Here is a 22514-nt window from a genome sequence, read left to right as displayed (position 1 = left end):
ATGTGTTTGTTACTCTCTTTCTCTTTAAGTCTTTATGTGACTTCGGAATCTGAATCATCTTTAAGTGCAAGAAAAGTTCATGAATCACTTAATGAGATAAAACTTGCATAAAAGATGAAAGGAAACAGGAAGAGAAATGCTCAACATTCTGTTAGCAACTTTGCAGCTGTCATTAGATAAGTAATAATCTGTTTGATTAGCACTGATCAGGGATTTGGCAGGAGTGGGTGGTGTGGGGGTGCAGGGTTCTTTGCAGTTCAGCTAATTTGGAACAGGGAGCTGTTATCTGCATTGGTCTGCATCGGGAGTAGGCGTTGTTAGGCTAATTGTACTCAAAAGTGTCCTTTTACTGTCATTTGGCAGCTTTAATCCTTTTTATTTCACTGGCTCTGTGAGCATTGCCCACTGAAAACCTTCTTCTTTTGTGGAGCCACATATAAGCTCCGAGATTTTTGGGAGATTTCTCTGAAGTAGGTTCAGTGACTTTTTCTGAGTCTCGCCTTTGGTGTCACGCTCAGCTTTGGGCATCCCGTGACAACGACGCAGTTCAGATGCCTGCGAGAGAATTTTAAAGAGGTCACCTTCTCCGGGGGGAGGGGGGAGGGACGACTGAGTCACAGTTGAGACTGCACACCACGCTCGGCCATCATGTGAGCCGCTGCCCAAGACAGAAAAGAAGAAAAGAAGAAACACGCAGCCAGGTGCCAGCACATCCTCAGTCAGTCTCTTTTTTCTAGCTCTGTCTGTCACAAAGGAAATAAATCTCTTGCTAAATGTATTATTCTACATGTGATTAAAGCACAAGTATAATTTTCCTTCAGGATTTAGAAAATACAAATCTAGGTCTCAGCAAACATTTTACAGACTTTTAAGTCATTTGTTAAAGAAAAACAGCCTCCAATAATATAATACGCTGTTTAAAAGATGCTCTCTTGCAAAGCACTATACATGACTGTGAGTAACTTGCAACTATTATTTTCATGGTTGAACCCAGTTGTCAAATAGTGGTATGCTCTATAAAACCAATCCTCCGAGCTGCAGAGAACACCATATCAGAGGAATACATACTGATCTCCTGGGCAGTGCTGTGTGGGCTGCTAAGCTCATACTGTAGATTCAAGAGAATCCCACATGCAGGCCAACTCTGCTTTGTGTTGCTTGCTCTAACAAACGCTGTCATCTTTTCGCTATTTTTTTCTTTTTCTTTTTTTTTTTTTGGGTGCATTTTGTGGAGAAATTTCCAAGCAAAGTGTTTGTGTTTGTAGTCTTGAGCATGAATATGGAACATCATCTCAGTGATGCGCTTAAGCTTAAATGTAAGCTATGTAAGCTGTAGCTTAAAAGATGTTTTATTTGTAAGAAGTTTTTTTGGACAGCTAACAGTATATTCCCTTTGCTTACGTGATATGTAATTTACAATAATGTGTCCATATCGCTACTCTTCCCTTTCTGATATATATGGTAAGATCTGCTTTCGTGAAGCTGATAAAATGACAAGCTGTGACTGTGATGCAGGCAGATTTCTACTGGTTTTTATACTTAAGTTAAAAACACAAAATGTCAGAGTTCTGAGTGCACTCTAGCAGATATTTAACAGCTGAAGTACTTGATCCATTATTTTACACATTAGACCAACAGTTTGCTGCTCTGTCTGACTGTCATTGATTCATGCAATGTAAATGTCATGCTTATCTGCATGATATTAAGACATTTTACCTATTTTCACAAAGTCGCAGGCCTGGTTCATGTCTCCACTTATCTCTACAGGGGAACAGCTGTTCTCCCCTCTTTCTCTCCGAGAAGCAGCCACCAAAATTGATTTCAGTCGTGAGTTGATGAAAGAGCAAACTGTCCAGCTGAGTACTGGTGCAAAATGACCTGCAGAGGAAACAGATGTTGCAGTAACTGAAAGCTGTGTGTGCTTGTCTTTCTCATTTTATGTTTTTGACTTAAATTCTGATAAGATGAAATGTAAGAAACCTACATTAGAGCTCAAGAAGTCAAATTATTTCTTTATTATGATGAGTTATTCTCGGTTTTCAATATATCTAGTACAAGCTAGTACTAGCTGACTTCTTACTTACTTCAATCAGCATTAATTGATTTATTGCCCATGGAGGACAGAAGAACTCAAAGAGTCTGATAGACACAGACCCAATTTGTCTGACATATTAGCAAATATTTGCCTGCTGTATTTGCACATCCAGTAGACATGGAGCAATTGCATTCATTTAGAGAAGTGTTTCTGGACACTTGACAAATGTACAAATGCCAATATACACTGGCCTTATTGTTCTGTTTTGGTCTACACAAACTTCTGAGAGGTAAATATGTGGATCTTTAGCTTGCTTACTTAGTCTTAGTTGCTTACCTAGTCGCTATATTTATTGTGTTTGTGACTGAAATGTACAATACTAATGCAGCCCTTGAAACTATGTAAAACGAGTTTCAGAGGTAGCTAGAATTACAGAGTATTTTGTATTTCCTACTGCAACACAGATCTCTGCTTTTAGCGGATACCTTTCCTGAGACTGGAGTTTTTATCTTTATTGGTATAACTGAAAACTGAAATTTAGCACCTCAGCAGATCATGTTATCCTTGACATCAAGGCTGTGAAACATTTTACTCATGTGAGAAATAAATGTGTTTTTTTCAGTGCTATATATAGCCTTGTGACAATATGCTACTGATTTTGAATATGTATTATTTTTCAGGACGGTGCTGAATAATTGACTCTGTAAAATGCCCTTGATGGTCGTCCTGCCTGCTGGCTGTTGTAAATCGTACCATCTGTTTACAAAGTCAACCAAAACTCCTGGACCAAAAGACTTTGTCATTTGTGAACCCACTGATAATACGTGTTAATATTCACCAATAGACTCTGGATGTCCTTTGACATTTAGATTTCACATTTGCATCGCGGTTATTGAAGTTAGAATACACTGAATGTCATAATCTGTTAATTCCTTCAGTTCAGGACTTTCAAACTTAGCTTTTATTTCCACACGTCTTTCATTTTGAGCTTACTCAAGTTGCTTAACATCGACAAGCTAAACAAATATTTAAGTCCAAAATATCCAGCTTAGTTTAGTGTCAGAAAGGGAACGGAAATAAAACTCTCAAGGGAATCATTTGTAAATCCCCCCCAAATCCTTTTTCTTAAGCAGCTACTAACACGTTTCTAAATGTCATGCATATCCCAGCTTATGGTGTTCAGCACTATATGTCAGAATACTGGGAGGAGAGCTGACACTCAGCTTCACCCTTTTCATTTCTCCTCTGCCACCTAAGATACTGTACTGGATTCTTGTTTTGATATCTTCAAGCTGATAAAAAACCAAAACATGTGTCTGCCTGTTTGACCTGATAAAGGCTGGATGAGGACAGAGTCTAGTCCAGTCTGAGGTCAGCTCAGCAGCTTCGTATCTATCATCAGACTGTTCACAGTGTCCCGAGACAGGACGGTCACACCGGCACCCCTTTTTGAATTTCTTAACCTCCCTGAGTGTCATGCGTCACCTCTCCTCTGCCTCCTCAAACTCCTGAGTGGCTGATGTGGTGGCGCCCAGCGAGAGCCACTTATCTTTAAAGGCCATACCTGATCTGAGAGCTGTCTGCCGAGCGCTTCACTGTGAAGGTCACCAGCAGGGGAAAGGAGGGCGGACATGTCAGCTGAGTCGCTGTGCTCTGAATACTTAGGAGCTCTATTGGGAACACGTCAGCTCACATGTCCATTAGTAACGGTCACCAGTTGAGAACAGCTGCTTCTTTTTGTTGTGAGTTCATGATTTTTTTTTTTTTTTACATTTCTGAATTTAAAAGATGCACATTAGAGTACACGTCATTGCTGCCTCACACAGGGAGGGACATCTTTTTATTCTGGGTTATTTGCACATGAATGCTGCTGTGAAACTAGGGGCCCCTAAAGTGCAATGTTGTGTCTTACATCAGAAACTAGTGGACACAAAATGTCTGTACTGAAAGTCTATTCTCAGTGTATGTGCACAGTGCAATGGAGGTTTTGAATTTCTACATCACACTTGCGTGAGTTACACATCAGACCATGACTGGCTTACAAAGTAGCTGTGATGTTACAAATTATGCTCGTAGTTGTCGCAGTCGTAGTCAGACCCAGATTTAAGCACAGAGCACCTTTCCTCTTTCAGGAGATGAATGTGAAAACATCCTTCTAGTGTCAAACTCTGTGCATACATCATTCTGCACAGTGAAGGTCAGACATCAAAGTAACAATAAGCAAAACACATTTTTCAGCAGAGGGGGACTTTAAAATTCAGGTCCAATAGCAATAGAGACTCAATAATTCAAGAAACTTTAATATTAAAAAGGGCATGTTCAGCAGTCGCGGATATTTTTTGCTGTGTAATACTCATACCTTTACAAATAATGCATGGATAACTGTCTTCAGTATTTATGAACTTTAAACAAGTACTATATACAAAACATGCTATAACAGCTGAGGTAGTCATGATAGTTAAGTGCAGTCTGGTCTGTGCTGCGGAGGTTGCGCATCACTTGACTGTGATATCGAGAAGGAACCAGTTTTCGTGTAATGCCAGCCAGACGAAGGAATCAGTCGCTGACTTGTATTTACATACATATTTTACACCAGCTTATTCAGCAACTGTAATAATATTCATTATTTGATGGAATCAGCAGTTTTTATCTCTGCTCTGAGAGAAAAAGTTGGCACAGACTGCGCCGTTGCTTCTGCTCATTTAGTGCAGTCAGCTGTAGTGCGTTGGCTGTGGTAAACAGGACAAAGGGGTCTGCACCATTTTTTTTTTTCTGGCCATTAGTTATGACCCAATACAGCATAATGAGTTCTGCCACCATGCATTTTTACCACCACTCAACATATTCTGTTCACTGTTCTTCAGATAATATAAATATGCAAATTTCTGATGCATGCTTTTCATTCCTACACTCAACGTCATTGTCCGTTTCAGGAGCTGTTTTTTATTCTACTGTTTTGGAGCTATTAATAATTTCTTCACTTGATAAGGTGTTGCCTTTTCAAGGTTCACTGGTCTTCCTACAAGCTGCTTTTTTTAATGACTGAATTTCATCCCAGGTTGTTCTGAATTTGAAGTATATTCATATAGATTCTGCAGAAGTTTGAGTTCAATTTTTAACGTCATAAATCTTTATTCTTTTGAACACCAGCATGATTTATCTCAAGATTTAAAATATTGCAATTTCAAACAAGTCTTTGAAACCTCAAGTAGAGTTAATATATCTATAAAATTCAGTTTGGGTAAACTCTGTTTTTGCTTGACTCAAATAAAATCAAGTCCAAAAATCTAAAAAAAAAAAAAAGCCAGTATGATGTCTGATGTCTTCTGTTTCAGCACAGAGAAAGAATTGACCCTTGACAAGAGATTGATCTCTTGAAAAAGCAACATGGCCTCATGCCTGTGGCGGTGACCCACTTCCTGTCACTTTAGGTCAATCAGTCAAACACTGTGTTCACCTTCAAGAAAAACTAATTGAAATACAATGTAGATAAGAATTTCAAATGAACTCTTGTGATGTCCTATACAGATTGAGGAGACACATCTGTGAATCACTGTTGCGTTACAGTTTATTTGACAGAGTTATGGTTTGTCACTGGACTGCGAGAAAGGCAGGAGCAGGATTGTGATGAAATTTTAACTGCATACTCAGAAACTTAGTGCTTCAACTGTAGAATCTGAGAGGTCCCACGTTGTTGCTCTTCAGGAATAATAACCGTCAGTGTGTGTGTGTATGTATGTCACTGTATTTGTCCTCACATAGCAGATGTTTTGTTGAATCGGCTCCATGAAACCTTCAAATAGCTCAGCAGGAGGTTCTGGCTTCCTGGAACAATCCCAGTAATCAGACAGTTCACCTTCACTTCCTTTCAGCTGTGCCAACTACATTATATGCCCAAATTTACAAATGCTACCCAGTAGCTGTCAGATAATGTCACCACAGACTTTTAACAACATCAGATTAATGGATAAAAAGCTGAGAGCTCTTTCCAGACAAAACTGTTTTCCCAAAGGGATTGTTAAAAAAAGACACAAATGACCTCCCTTTCTTTAACTTTTTAAAACAAATACTGTATAACAACAGCTTTGTTTTCCTTTCTTTTCAGTCAGAGTCACTGACATCTCCTTTCGGCTGATTTAGAAACCGTCTTTGTGACCTGTCATGACTGCTGACTATAAATCCTTAACCCCCTCAGTAAACTATCCAAATTCCTCCGGGTGTCTTGTGGCTTTTCAGGGTCGCCGCTCAGCCAGGTTACTGTTAGCTCAGCGTCTTCCTTTCATATGCCTCATCTACTGATTCATCCCATGGCACGGTGAGCTCTGCAAAGCAAACATGCCACTGAGTTACATCAATTGTGCTTGCTGAACTGCTTCTTTAGCAGTCCATTTCACTGCATTTGCTAGAGTATGTGCTACACGACTTATCGTTGTGCGTTCCCTCTCTATTCGTGTCATCTCTAGCCTCAAATTCGCAAGTTTGGATTCTTCAGTCGAGCAAGAAAGAGAGAACTGAAGTGACCTTATGTGACACACTGTGAAGGCAGCATGGGACACAGAGCCATTTTACAATTAATAGTTAATTAATTATGCTCTGTAACCTCTCTACCTTTGGTGCAGCCGCCACAGCTTTAACTTAATCTTTTGTGCGTATATCGACCTCTCTGTGGACTCTTTTCCCATTTTTCCTTCACCGCTGAATCTGCTTAGTCTGTCGAATTTATTTATTTATAGCATCCTCCTAAACCTTTTTGCAGGCTTCTCTGAAATTAACTCTAAAGAAGAGGCATTAATCTTGTATCTGACAGCAGTGATACATACAAAAATACACTAATACTGTAAATGCATAAATTGCAAAAGCATAGGGCTCATGTTTAATTCATTTGCAGTAAGAAAAAAGTCCTAATGCACAGTTCAGTTTATCATCTCACACTTGGGCCTTAAATCTACCTTCATCTGGACTGTGTTCAGTGTTTGTCTGAGTTTTGATTAAAAATCACAGCTGATATTCTTATGTCCATCTCTGCTAGTACCTGTTCATATGTCATTGTCTGTGTATTTTTGGAGTAACACAACACATACTATTGTTCAGATAAACATTTCAGCAATCTATCATGGGTTTGTTAATACAGTAGTTGAAATCAAAAGCTGGTTAGTCATACGTCTAGTTTTCTTTTGATTTATTCAGCCTTGTCGGAAGCATCAAATAGGAATTAAACCTTTGCAGCTCTTCTTTGCAGCAATTTTAATTGTCATCACAACGTTTACACGTTGGTGTGCTCTGAAAGACAGTTGTGTGATGGAGCTCTCCTCCCTCTGCTCCTCCAGGTTTTTCAATCCTCCAGGCCATCATGGAGTCGGCTGTGGCCAATAACTGGCAGGTGACAGCTCGCTCAGTGGGGAACATCGTGGACCCCACAGAGTACAGACGCATCATCGAGGAGATGGACCGCCGGCAGGAGAAACGCTTTCTAATTGACTGTGAAGTGGACAGGATCAACTCGATACTGGAGCAGGTATTGAACCAACAGTTCAGCCAGCTTTATTTGAGAAAAATAACACACTGGAAACAAAACTTCCTTCCTTTAAATGCCTTTATTCAGCCTTGTTGCTCTGCATGTTTCGTTGTTTCTAAAAAGGAATAAACACACTCCTCCACACTTCTCCTTGCTTTGTGTTTTGAACACCACTTCCATTTACACACTTAGTGAATAAGACACTCTACTGATTTGCTCCCCTCCTTTTCGTTTCTTTTTTCGTTATTACCCCAAGCATTTGGAGTGCATCATGATTGCCTCAGATCTCAACATTCTCATTTAGGAGATGATATTAAAACGAGCGAGTCAGGCATATTCAGTTAGGCTTATTATTTGTTGTTTTTTTGTGCGCACATTTGTTTGAGGTCACCTGGGCTTAAGTCACGTGGAGGAATTGAACAGCCTCCTCATCCTTGTTTCCTAGGTGATCATCAGCTACAGCTTTCCCACATGAGTCTTGATTCACATTCAGTGTTTGCTAATGCATGCTGCTCACTGTGACTGCACCTTAGAGAATGCTTGATTGTCAGAAATGTATTAAATGAGGGTTAACTGTGAATTTGCATATTTACTCAGAAGATCATTAGTTTTCATTTGGAGGATTAGAAACTGCGTTACACATGTGGTCACATTTTCCTTGCAAATGAATTTTGGAGTGTACTGCTGTTAACAAATAGATGGACTTTTATCTTTTATTGATAGTTGAATATTGATAATATCTCCACTAACTAACCCTAATTCTGACTACAGCAACCCGAACCGAAATGTTTTTGTAACCTTACTCCCAACCAATGGAGGTAGCTCTGACACTGAACATCTACAGACTATTTCTGTCAACTACACAATATTGAGTGTCACCTGAAACCCAGCAGGAGGTGTGTCAACATTAGACTAGTTAAATAAGAGACTGTCTCCAGATAAATGGTCATTTAAACCAATCTATGTTCTGACAAGCGACCTCTTGAGGCTTTCACAGAAGCATAAAGTAGTGTAGGAAGTAGTGTGATATTGAAATTGATATTGCTATTGATAAGAAGTCAGAGTGGATTGGGCATACAAAATATCTGAGTTTGACACTGGAAACTGTGGTTTATGTCCTGTGTCCTACAGGAGTCAACGTTGGGTTCTTTTAACCATGAGATCCATCTTTCACCAGCCTTAACCAAACAGTTTTATTTTTCCAAACTTTGTCTGAACCAAACCAAACCAAACCACTCATACTGCATAGATCATTTTTGTGGTCAGTTATAACGTTATAAATGTTACAGTTTCATTTAGCAGATGCTTATGCAAAGTGATGTACACATGAGAATTAGTATAACACAAGCAAGGTTCTAGTCAGGAGAGAACATGTGAGTAAGTGCCATAAAGCTAAGTTCAGTTACAGAGGTGTTTGTGAAAGAGCTGGGACTGTGAGGTCTTCTGTAGGGAACGATGGGAAGAGCTGGGTATCGTCAGCATAGCAGTGGTACAAGAAACCATTGGAGCGGATGATTGTGCCAAGTGAGGTGGTGTATATTGAGAGGAGAAGGGGACCGTACACTGACCCTCTAGGAACCCCTGTGGATAAGCCATGCGGTTCAGACAACCCCCCCTCCAAGATACTCTGAAAGATCTCCCTGAGAGGCAGGACATGAACCAGCGGAGGGCAGATCCTGAGATGCAAAGCTCAGTGAGTATGGAGGAGAAGGATTTGGTGGTTAACTGTGTCAAACGCAGCTGACAGATCTAATAGTAATAGAACTGAGGACTGACCAGCAGCTTAAGACGATCGCAGGGTTCCATTACCAACAGCGGTGCAGTCTTGGAAGAATGCGCCTGCTTAAAGCCAGACTGCTTTAGATCGTACGGGTTGTTCTCCTGAGAGAAATTCAGTCTGTGCGTTCAGGTATTTTTGATAGGAGGGGTAAAGTGAAACTGGCTGGGTTGCGTGTAGGTTTTTTAAGCAGTGAGGTGACCCGAGCTTGCTCAAATCCAGTGGGGAACACACCTGTTGTAAGCGAGGAATTGATGATGTGTGTGACTGTGGGGTTAAGTTCAGGGGAAATGGTCTGTAGGAGGTTGGTTGGTATCGGGTCCAGTGGACAGGTAGTGGGACGAGTCCAGCAGAAGTTTGGAGACTCCTCGGTCAGAGAGGAGAATGAGAAAAGTGCGGCCCTGTTAGTTGGCAGCAGCAGACTGAAGTGGTCAGACTCAGAGAACTGGTCACTGGCAGTTTAAATGGGGACTTGGTAAATAAAGCATGCACATGTTGTGGCTTTGTCTTGATGTGAAGAGTTTATGGAAAGAAGTAATTGATTATTTGTCATCGGTATTGAATGTGCAGGTTCCTTATTGTCCAGCCACATGTTTACTTGGGAAATACCAATAATACCAATAATTCATAATGTACAACAAAAGCAAACACAGTGCCTTGTAACATCTGCATTTCTGGCAGTAAAATGGACAATCTTAATGAACTGCAAAATACAGAAAAAGGACTGTTATAGTTTGGATAACTGGCTCAAAGAATACATTGACTTATTAGAAATGGAGCAAGCTGGATACACCCTCCAACAAAATCACGCTGGACAAAGTAAATTGCGGGCACATGTAAAGACATATATTATCAGTAAGGAGAATTTATGTGCAGACATCTATCATTCAATTTGTGGTAGTTACTTTTATTATCAAGGCCCCCACACTCCTTCCCTCCCGCTCCCCCATCATTGTGTATGTGTTGTACATGTTGAGTGTTATGTTATGTCACAGTTTGTCCTTTGTCTGTAGAAATAAGGAAATGTAAAGACAATAAGCAGAGTAGGGTGTTACTAAAACCATTAAGCCCACACTTATAGTCTGTTTTGTGAATTTGTGTGTGTGTGTGTGTGTGCATGCTCATTTCAACCATCCCCAGCACATCTTAACCTTCTGTTCTTCGCTGAGATATTTGTGTGTAAAGGCCGCTGCCCTCTACATAATGATCTTCATTATTGCTGGCCTTACGAGTTTTACTCTGACCTTCACTGCAGATCTGTCTTCATTTCCTCTGAAGCGGGGGAATATTTTTAGTGACAGCAGAGAACATTTCCATTAATTAAGAGAAGTTTGCTTTTCTCCGCCCCTCACGTTGATGCAGCGGGTTTCTTCAAATGTTCTCAAATTGCCTCTGTATTAGATTCAAGTTATCCAATCAGTTAATGCTGTGTCACTCAGTGTCACGTCTGGTCGAGCCGATCATAATCTCTTTACTGTGGTGGCTTAATGTGAATGGTGGCCTCGTAGGCAGCATCTGTCAGACAAGTGCCTCTCCAGATGCTTGAGAGAGGCAAGGCACGCCTGTGTCTCCTGAGAACGATTCCTCGTATGAGCTGTGACATCAACACTTGCTTTAATGTAATATCAGCTCCCAATGTAAGTAGGACACACTGTCCCATAACTGCAACAACAATGAGCCTACTATAAATAGCCTACCCTCCTAGCCTGAGGGAAGATCTCTCACAAATGCTGGAGTGAGCAAACACAACGGAGATCACTCAGGCATCAGGAAGCAGCCATTTTGGATGTGATTTTTTTTTTTTTTTTAATCAGTGTTTAGGATCGCACCTCATAAACAGACTATAATCATCAAAATCATTTTGCATTCAGGCTATTATCTCTACTCAGTGCATTATTAATGGATTTATGTGCAGACATCTATCATTCAATGTGTGCTAATTACTTTTATTATCAAGGTAGTTTCGGTTGTAACAGGCTTTATTTGTTGATGGATGTGCTGTGGGTTTTTGCTGCTCCCTTGTAGGCTTCCTTACCGCTTTTAAAAGTATCAGTCTGCTCATCCCCTCCGTAAAGTAAAGACGGAGCGATAAACACCTTTAAGGCTTCTCATCAATAATAGAAGCACAGTGGATTTATAATCGCTGCCAGAGGACCAGTCACCTCCAGCCTCCTCCTGCACAGCGGACAGACAGAGAAAGAGCTAGAGATTAAAAAAAAAAATACTGGAAATCCAAAGAGCTTGTGGGATTTGAGCCATGTAGTGTAAGTCTCCCTGTCTAGAGCAGCAGAGGGAAATAGGAGAAGTGCTGAAACACCCAGAGGTGCACTGGAATTCCACACCCAGTGATTGGGATAGTAAAACAAGATGCTGTGCTGGGATGAGTCATCTGATGATTGGGTCATCTGTGTGGATGTTATTTAGTCCTGTTTTATCTGTTCATGCTATGACATAAAAACGGTTTCTGTTGCATAAATATTTTCTCTGAGGCAGCTGATTTGTAGCTTTAAATATATAGTATATTTTAATAATGTATATTATAATGTATAACTCTACGAGCCTGCTGTTATCATACTGTGATCACAGGCTCTAATACTGAGTCAGTTTTCACATATTATGTGCTTGTTACAATGCCATTTAACTTCAGTTTGTAAAAATTTAAGCTGTAGTTTGAAAAGGCTGGGCCTCCGTAGATAGTCTCGTTGGAGTAAGATGTGTCCTGAGCATGCTCTTCAGTTTCAATCTTTTAATTTCATTTTAAACCCACTTTAATTGGCACATAGACACTCAAAACAGCTTCATAATCAAACAACTATAATTAAGAAGATACAGATACAACAGCACAGAAGACGCAAGCATGAGCCCACTCCACCAACAAGATGAAAAATAAAGGAACACCTACCATCGATACAAGCTACAACCATCAGGAGTGAATCAGTTATCCTGCCTTGCCACTTGTATCAACGAAGCCAAACAGCGTATATCCAACATGGAAGACCCAATATCCCCAATTTGAGCAAGCCACAAGGCACTCAAGTCCTTGACAAATGAGCTATCACAGAAAGTGGACAATTTAGAGAATTGTCAGTAACTCTCCCAATGATCCATTATGGAACAACTACTATTAAGAACTTTTGCCCAGCATAAAGCTGTATATGGTGTAGAAAATAAAGAACTTTTGAAATAAATGCAAATAAGACCACAATTGACCACATATTAAGGAGAAGCTGTAATCATACCTGGGTTGACAGAAACTGAGCAAACAAATTGATGAACAAAATATAGGGGAAAAATTGGAATGCAGTTCAAAGAAATTGGGAAACTGATTTGATATATCCTTGGAAAATGAAGAATCATGTCTGGAAAACACTTAACAAAATATCCAAATCAGTGAAGAACAAAATGATCAATTATAAATTTTGTTCATAGAACATACTTCACCCCTGCATGACTGCAGAGGATGTGTGTCTCTGACTCTGATCTTTGTTGGCATTGCAAACAAGATAAAAGGTACTTTTTATCATATGGTATCGTCTTGCACTGAAGTAAAAACCTTCTGGGAAAATGTCTGGGAAAGATCATTGGCTATGCTGTTCATTGTGATCCAGCACTGCGCCTTTTGAATTACACTGTTGAAGGAGCCTGGCCGTAACCAACTTTTCAAATGCAAATTTTAACAACTGGATGCATGACAGTTAAAAGACTGATAGCAACGAACTGGAAGGATGCAGATCAGCTGAAAGAGAGACTGTGGCTTCAAACATTCCTAGAGACGATCTCCATGGGAGCTGCATCTAATCTTTCTGAAGTTTATAATGAGGAACAGCAACTGTGGAAGGTCATAAAGGACGTTGTTCGTAAAATACCTTCCTTCCCCAGAATCTTGAGACATGCTCCAAAAGCCTCATAAATGGTCCATGTTTCCTTTGTTGGTTACTCTTTTGGATAGATGGCTTGAACTATACTTTCTTTTGTTTAGTTCATCCTCTAGACCCTCATCTCACTAAGCTACATTTAACCCCTCTATTTTTATTTAATTATTTATTTTTAATCTGTTATCATAAGTTTTATTCCTTTATTGTCTCTTATTTTTCTTTCACCTTGTACAGGTTATCTGTGTTGGTATGTCACCAAAATATGCTGTTGCCTTTTTCTATTTGTTGGAAAACCCAATAGGTTTCAAGTAAAAAAAAAAAAAAAAAAAAAAAAGCTGTAGCTTCTAAAGGCTAATGTGCTCTCCGGCTATAAAAAAAAAAATGGATCACAACAGTTGAAAAAATTCATATAAGGGACCATGAGGGACATTTTATTTTGGAGGACACAGTGATTCTTTTGGCTGCTTTATATTTAGTTGTCCTTTATTTTGTTTCCTCTCTTTTCCAAGTTTTCTTGCTAGTTCACCACTGAGTGTGTATATGAAACCTCAACTGTCATGAAAGTGGCAGGAATGGACCCAAATACAAGTGGAAGCAGGAATGAAGAAAACTTTATTTGAAGTGTTCAGGCAAAACCAAAGGCTGGAGGGTAGAAGGACAAAACTGAACACTGAGCCTAAGCAGAACAAACAGAACAGACCAGAACAAAGGATCCAACAAAGACTGACTCCCAAACCAAGACTTAAATACTAACTGAACTAATAAGGGGATGGGGAACAGGTGACTAGAGGCAAGAGCAGGCTGGGAGTGATTGCCTGGGAAAGACACTGAGAGTAAGGCAGGGTTAATGAAGGCTAATGCCGGGCAGGTGTGAAGGGAGCGCAGACTGGGGAAGAATACTGAGACAAGGGAAGGGCAAGTGTGAGGAGGAGTACATGAACACAGGAGCAGAAAACACAGGGAACCAGAAAACCAAAAACACAATAAGCACAGTCCAACCAATAAAGGCAACCCAAGTGACAGAAAGTCCCTCAAAAAGTCCAACTCAAAACAGAAAAACTCTGAGGGCATCTGATGGATAATGACAACCAAGGAGTTCAAAGAGACTCACGAGAGTCTCTAGAGTCAATGACAGAGCCATGACATCAACTTGAACTACAAATGAAAAAATGAAAGAGCAATATGAAAAGAGCATGTGTGATACCTCCAGTTGAACTAGAGTATGATGTCTTAAAAAATAACCATAACAACAACAAGAAGACAATTATCTGTGCTTAGGCCTTCATTTTCTTCGATTATAAAACACAGAACATGGCTTTGGAAAAAAAGAAAAAAAACCACTGACTGTAGTAGAGGAAGTTTTCGTACAGTCTCCTTTGTAGCGTGCACTTCCAAAGGAGACCCTAGAGAAGTCTGACTTAAAAGCACCCAATATGAAAAACAGCTTCAAACACATGCAAACAGGAGAGTTGGCAGGTGCACAACTGTAACAAGGGTAGTGAGGACATTACAACTTCATACACATTTTTGGGGAGGGGAGGGAGGGGTGGGTACAGTGGTATTTGGAACAGTGTTATGTCCTTCCTCCATTTTCCTTCTTTAATGCACTTCTTTGACAGTTAAATCCCTTCTTAGATTTTGTGTCGAGTAGCATAACAATAATTAGTTGACTGGTGAGTTATCAACCTCAGGATGCCCGTTCTAGTTCTGAAGAAGGCAGATGACAAATCACTGTAACAAAGAGAAGCCTCCATCAGTGGGAAGGGAGTCAAATCCTCTTGAAGGCACTTGGGCAGACATCCAGCTCTGCACAGGACTGTGGCTCCAGTCTGCTTAATTAGAGTCGATTCCTCCGGGAATATTTAGGCTGATTGTGCTGCAGCTCGCCCCGGCTCAGGCCGGCATCAAACAGCTCAGCACAGACCTGCTCGTCCAGACAGGCGGACAGGAGGAGCCCAGAGGACGGACAAATAAAGATAATTGAGACCTGAGACAACTGCTCTCTCTCTCTTGTTCCCTCTCTGTCTGTGTTCTCGAGTTACAGTGTGTATCCTCTGCATAGAGAGATGGCTCCACATTAATGATCATATCCTCAACAAAGAGGTGAACACTAACGTATAGATCTAACATGAGTCTGTGCAGTGGGTTGATTTGTCTATTAGCTATGATTCATTTGTTTGCAACACACTGGCAGGGGTGAGCTTTAGAGGTGCCGGTAGTAAGATTTTGTTACTTTTGACAGAGCGGCTTCCCCTTCCTTACAGTCTTTATGCTAAGCTAAGCTAACTCTGTGGCTGTAGCTTCATATTTAATGGATTCCCAAAATGTCACTCTTAATATATCTCAAACGAGAAACGAGATATAACATGTTAATTAGTGAGCCTTTATGCTAAGCTAAGATAACCGCCTCCTAGCTGATTGATATCAATCTTCTCATCTAACTCCACTTTAAAAAAGTACAATGTGGAGCTTTTTTTTGTAAATAAACACTTTGTTTTCATTCAGTGTTTCTCATCAAAACACAATGTGTATATCCATGAAGGCTAACAAAGATGCAAATGTATTTCCTGCCTCATAAAATATTTGCAAGCTGGTTTTGGAATATGTTAAAACCTGCATTGTTTACATCATGTCTACTTGCTTGAAGTCTTCCTTAATCCTCACCTTAGCTGGCTCTGTAGTTGCCCCAGTATTGCCTCCAGTTTTCAGTTTTATTAGTATAATTAGACAAATTCAAAACCGCAGCTACACTAATGAAAAATTCATTATGGGCATCATAAAATAAAATAAAAATCTTCTGGATAATGTTACATTAAATGTTAAAGTTTACACTCATACTGTGTGAACAGATGTTGCAGGTATTTGTAATAAACTGAAATGACATTTGGTTTTGATGGTCATCAGCATTATCAGTCATTGCGTGTCAAGCTGAGCTTGTCAATCTCAATGTATTCAGATGAGAAGAGGGGCAGATTTATTGGTGGAAACCGGCCAAATGGTACAAAAAGTAGTCTGACTTATCATGACCTGCCCAAAACAATTTTTTTCCAAATTAATAAAAAGTAGGAAAACTGCCAAATCTGTGGACACTGGCTACCTCATAGCTGGCTTCATTTCTTTCTGCATTACCGGCACCAACTGAACTGAACATCAAACCCTCTGCAGGAGTGTGTATCACTTTTAAAAACATTGCTCTGTAGCATTATGAGTTAAAAACTACACAGGGTACCTTTAAGTTGAACATATATTTAACCAGTTGTTGTTTTCTCAGTTATAAGACAATATAATGCAAAACAACAAAATTTTGGGTTATTATGATTCCGCCTCCTTGTACAGAAGCCTGGTTTGTTGGACTCACAGATCCATGAAACTTTGAACTGTTGCCAGATGAGAACATTAACTGTAGAAAACAGTTGACAGGGCACAGCACCTAGACTATCCTTTCCATTCAATGTGCATTAAAAATTTAGGAGCCACTCAGTACAATCAGTGCTGCAGGTTCCTTCTCGCTTTCAGGTTGCAGGTCTTCTTTTCCCTGAGCTATTTGAAGAGGTTGTTTTGTGAGAAATGGATTTTGACAGAGAGGAAGATGTGAGTCCTGTGACAATAAAAGTGTAGTTCTCTCAGTGACGGTAATGCCTGACCTCTTCCGGGTTCCTGGTGGTTTCACATACTCACAAAAAGTGATTATCCCAGGGGGCCATGAAACTAGAGCATCAGGATCCTTAAAATATTAGTCATGCACAGATGCTTTTTTTCCCCAGAATGGTTCTGCCAACAGAGGAGGAGAGCAAATCCCACAGCAAATCAAATGAAATTATCCTTTACAAGAACTTTTAGTGACACATGAAAATGAAAATGTAGACTAGTAAACATTTCTTTGTATAAGCTATTTGTGAATTTGAGAGCAACTCACACACAGCTGAAAAACTAGTGAACCACTAAACAATTTTGCTCACATTATTGGAACATGAAATCATATCACTACCTTAAATGATTTTGATTTACCACTTAATTGAGTCCACAGTATTATGCCATACTGTGAATAATATTTCAATTGAAAATGGAAATTGCCATGATAGCCTTTAAGTTTTGCTGACAGGAACAATGGAAACTGTTACCAAATTACATTGTAACCTTTGCCAATAAAGCAAACTGAATTTGATGGAAACAAAAAACTATGAAAAGCTTTTCATAATTCTTGTGTCATGTTTCCATAAATGTACAATGCACAGTGTAATTGTACAGTTTTAAATTCAGTGTCACTGATTGATTGTGTAAATTCAAACATCATTGAACAGGTACAAACCTCCCAGAATTGTATCACTTTCTGATTCACCAAGAAGAGGAAACCGAAGTTGTTCTTCCAACTTTAGAATAGTCATCAGTCTCTGTGCCATGGATGTATAAGAGAACTGGATACAGCGTTGGAGGCAGAGCAACGCTCATAGAAATGAACGTTGCTCAGTGGCACATGAACCCAAAAAAGCCACTTCCTGCTGTAAAGAAATTACCTGGATGAAAATGTACTGCTCATCTCTATGGGCCCAATGTGCCCATAGGGCAGGCGCACCAGTGACTTCTAGTTTAGCCCTAATTAGCCCCCTGGCTAATTTGAATGGGATTAAAATAAATCAATCGTGCAACTCCTTTCGAAATGCGATTGGACTGAATGGATCAAATCCTGATAGTGAAACGAGTCATTTCACAATAAAAAATTCAAAAAAAAGCACCCACTATTTTATAGCCGCTTCTTTTCCCATGATTGTGTGTAGGGAAAAATGCTTTTTTGGCCCCCGTCAGACATGGAAGTTGTAATTCCACTTGCCAGCACAATGACTACCAATGCAGCTGTCAGGGGATTTTCTTTTTTTTTGTGCAAGTCAAAACATGTTCAGGTTGTTTTAAGAGGAAACGCTTGACAAAGAAGCCAAGTGGTAAATCCACCGACTAAATGTACCTAAAAGCAACTAGATGATGAAATGTGACTATTTTGATGCAAAAAAAATGGATTTGCTTTAGATTAAAATCAAATTCTTGGAATATTACAATGATGGCTACAAGCTTATTTACACTAAGCTGTAGTTTAGTGAACCCTGAACCGTGTGTGTATGAACTGTCTTCAGAGTAGTTTGCATTCAGTATAACTTTCACCCCTGCTGTTACTCTCAGTAGACAGCCAAATAAAATAGAAACACTCCCACATTATTATTTGTTTTAGCATACCTTGCAGCTACAGTAAGCAGTAAATGTTTACAGTTGATTATTTTCTAACAGCTAAATGAGGTTTCAGTCAGAAACAGCAGTTGAGGTGTCACTTTTAGACGCTTATATAAAAGTGTGAAGTCTGCTTTCTGCCTGAATGTGTTGCTGACAAACGCCAGTTGTAGCCAGTCACTCCAGGCGCTGCGGCTTCATTAAGCGCTCGCTGTGTTGCCACACTTGGGTCACCGCAGCTCCCGCTCACACGGATGAATAGCAAATGAAAAGCTTTTCAACACAATTTGGAAGACAATGAGCAGAAAAGCTTCCAGGAATTTTTGCTTATTAGGAAAACTTAGGATGTGAGAAATTTCAGAGTCAGCGGTGGCGGCACAAAATGTCGAACACAATGAAATCATTTTGCATTTCCGAGGAAGGTAATTGGATTTATTGTTGAAATTGCTCAGCGTGTATAAGCCGGTCGAAGGGCCAACCTTGGAGCATCAAGGACGTTCCCTCTCTAAAGACAATTAGGAAACATTTAGGCAGAAGTGAGCAAAGGATTTTAAAGGGCACAGGTGTGAAAGAAAGCACAGGTGTGACACTGCATGCAGATAGGAGCCACTGAATATGAAGCTCGACAAAGGAAATTATGGAAATAATACCCAGTAAGACATGTACTGTACCACAGGGATGCATGTCCTTGCTTCAGTGCTAAAATTTCTAATCTATATTCAAGTCTTTACAATCTCTCCAATATGATATCACTATCATTCTGGACATTTAACATTTAGATGAGTTCAGTGCCTGAGTATACTTATCAAAACTGTGGGGGAGTGTAGAAAGTGAAAAAGACTGAAAAAAAAAAAAAACACAACTATCCACCCCCTCGGTATCTTTTTGAGGCTTCGTACTCCACGACGGAGAATCGGAATCGAGAGAGATATGGAGAGAGAAAGAGATTGCGTGCGAGGTTTGGCTGGTGAGGAAGTTTAAAGAAATCGGCGAGCGCAGCTCTCTCTGAGTCTGCTCACTCAGACAGGTGCTGTGCTGTACAACGTTTTGGGTTTAATTAAGTCTAGTGTGCGACTGAGACAGGCGGAGCAGGAAGAGGCAGACTGTGGAGCACAGGCAGCTGCAGAGCGAGAGGGAGGTTTGCCGGAGCCTTGACCTTATTTTACACGTTGAAGTTAATGGAAAGGAACAAGCACTGTCATCACAGTTTCTCCCCTCTCTCTGTGTCTCATACAAACACACACAAATGTACAAATTTGCTCACACGCTCCCTCTTGCCCTTGCAAATGTCGCTCTTAAACGCCTTTTCTTTTTTTTTCCCTCTCCTTTTTTCTTTCTACCAGCTATTCTGTATTATAAAATTGAAGGTCTGTCATTTCTGATTCTCAGCCCTCTAAACGTTCTCAGTGTTATGAGATGTGACTCACCGTGTGTCTCCTCCTGCAACTTGTAGGTGGTGACCTCGGGAAAGAACAGCAGAGGATACCACTATATCCTTGCCAACCTGGTGAGAGCTTGCAACATGAAACAATCCGACAGAACACAGTAAAAAAAACTAGAACAACACTGCTCAGTGTGATGCAATTCAGTACAAAAAAGTGCAACACTTATGACCAATTTAGTCAAAGATAATTCTCTCAATATGTAGCAATGATAGATTGAGTGTGGGAATAATTAAACAGAATGTGTAAATAAGACACAAATAAGCTAATGATGAACAAGCTTAAGCAGTTTTGAAATGTTTTTTTGCTGCTAATGATCCCTTGCTCTACTAGCCAGTTGTGCTCTTTGCTCTCAGGGTTTTTCCAACATGAGCCTGGACAGGGTTTTTTCTGGTGGAGCCAACATCACAGGCTTCCAGATCATCAACCCAGACAGCCCCATAGTCCAGCAGTTCCTCCAGCGCTGGGAGCGCCTGGATGAAAGAGAATTTCCAGAAGCCAAAAACACTCCACTGAAGGTCAGTGAGGCATAGCTGCCGAGGCTGCAGTTACATTTTATTTAACATCTTCAAAGATTCCTTTTTCTCTCCCCTTTTTCTTCCAAGTTTAGAGGCAGTAACTGCAGAAATGAGAAAATACATCAATCTGAATCTTTTCAGCGAGGCGTTGCTTAAATAACTTGTCACCTGCATGTCCTTGAATAGAGGCGGCTTTCATACTCAAGCAATTTTTATGTCAATCATAATGCAAGGCTTTGATTTTCTTACTTTTTACATCTGTAGCTCTGTTCTCTGTGTATGCCAAGTATTTCTACTTAGATAATAACCTTTACAGTGCTGTGCCTGCACTGGTGGTGTTACTGAGGTTTCTTGTGGCTTTTGTCTCAGTACACATCAGCGCTAACCCACGATGCCATCCTTGTGATTGCCGAGGCCTTCCGGTACCTTCGCCGCCAGCGAGTGGATGTGTCTCGCAGGGGGAGTGCGGGCGACTGCCTCGCCAACCCCGCTGTACCCTGGAGTCAAGGCATCGACATAGAAAGAGCCCTCAAAATGGTAGGACTGAGGGCGTTCACTGTCTCTGTAAACAGCTCTGCTTTTTTATTTTATTTACTCTATAGTTATTTGCTTTATCTCACTCTTCACTCTATTCTGCTTCAAAAGCTACCAATTTTACCTTTATGGTAGCTAATTTTGCACAAAATACTGATCCGATTGGTCCAAATCCAAATCCTCACAGTCAGTCTTAGCTTGCAACACAACACTAAGCTCTCCAATAAAGTGGGAATAAAAAAACACAAAACACTTCCAGACCATGAAGATGCTGTTGGAAATACATCTTTCACAGAAAACACATGTGGAAAACCACAAAACGCTGTAGAGAACATTACATGCCATATATCAAGAATGTTTGTATCATGTTTACTCTGTATGTTAGAAACAGGTTATCATTCTTCTCTTGGTGCCTGGCAGGTCCAAGTACAAGGTATGACAGGAAACATCCAGTTCGACACATTTGGTCGAAGATCTAATTACACAATCGATGTGTATGAGATGAAGTCAGGAGGCCCCAGGAGGGTAAGTGAGCACAAAGCCTCTGAAATATCATCATAATTTAATTAATGTATAATCAAATACTCTTCACAGGATTAGATATAGATATTGGCATTAATACAGGCAAGTTTCAAGCGCTTCTGTGGTGAGGATTTTCCTTTCTCATGGCATGTTGGCAGTACGCGAGTTAGAGTTGATTTTGATTCAGACAGAAGTTGCCAGTAGCCCAGTCTTGCAAAGCCAGCCCAAATCATGTGAGCTCACATTCCCTCTGAGATTTTAATCTGGAAAACATCCGCTGAGAATCAGTTGAGCCCTGCAGATGGAAGCTGGACCGAGCTACAAACTTTTGGGGAGTGATAGTGTAGATGATGACGTGGCCACATTTATTCAGAAACAGATTACAGTTGATAATTTAGAAGAACTTTGGTGTTTACAGAACAGCTGCCATGTTTTTCCAAAATAAAAGTTTGATGCTAAAACGATTGACTGCCTGGCAGGCGGTCTATCAGTTCAGTCAATTGTCTAAAGGGTTCATGTTGATGCCTGAGTGCAGCACAGACCTGTCAATCATCTATAGAAAAACCTACTTGAAATGACATCAAGAAATTGGACCCTTGGCAGACAACAACAACCAAAGTGAAGCTTGTGGGCTGGCTTTGCAAATTATCAGTAACTGATATTCTGTATATATAATGTGTATTGGCTATTTAAATGTGACTTTTTAAAGTTCAGTTCAGTTTTCAGCGTCTGCTACAGTACAAGGAAATCTTCTGACACGGACTTTAGACCAGTAAAATTCTTGATAAAACCACAATGTAATGAAGCTGTTAGGTGGGATAGCAGCTCTTATGAGGCAGGTTTTACAGCCTCTCAACCTGATAATATCCTCACCTCTGTCACATCACCAGTGAGGAACACTGACTGGCGGACATATTATATGAATCCTAACAGCAGCATTTACTTGTACCAGCATTTAAGTGCAACTGAAATTAAACTGCAAGTTTACTTTATACTACAACATAGAGATCTGCTCTGTAAATTACATGCACTTTGTCCTCTTTTGAGGGAAAAAATCAGTATCCAAAAAGAAGAAATAT

The 22514-nt window shown here is 40.1% G+C and overlaps 1 protein-coding gene across 6 annotated transcripts in view; it reads left to right on the top strand.

The window, feature by feature from the left end:
• Positions 1-22514, top strand: part of LOC137195422 (glutamate receptor 3-like) — a 72334-nt gene that overhangs the window by 22958 nt on the left and 26862 nt on the right. For all 6 annotated transcript variants that reach the window (XR_010931116.1, XM_067607767.1, XM_067607768.1 and 3 more), the window contains exons 4-8: positions 7363-7550; positions 19873-19926; positions 20218-20379; positions 20749-20916; positions 21334-21438. Coding sequence is in view for 5 of the 6 variants with exons in the window: in XM_067607767.1 (XP_067463868.1) it covers positions 7363-7550; positions 19873-19926; positions 20218-20379; positions 20749-20916; positions 21334-21438 (677 nt within the window). In the remaining variant the exon portion in view is untranslated. The remainder of the gene's footprint in view (positions 1-7362; positions 7551-19872; positions 19927-20217; positions 20380-20748; positions 20917-21333; positions 21439-22514) is intronic.

This window comes from Thunnus thynnus, chromosome 13 (genome assembly GCF_963924715.1).
Source record: "Thunnus thynnus chromosome 13, fThuThy2.1, whole genome shotgun sequence".
NCBI classification, from domain to species: Eukaryota; Metazoa; Chordata; class Actinopteri; order Scombriformes; family Scombridae; genus Thunnus; species Thunnus thynnus.
This window is presented reverse-complemented; position numbering and strand designations above follow the sequence as displayed.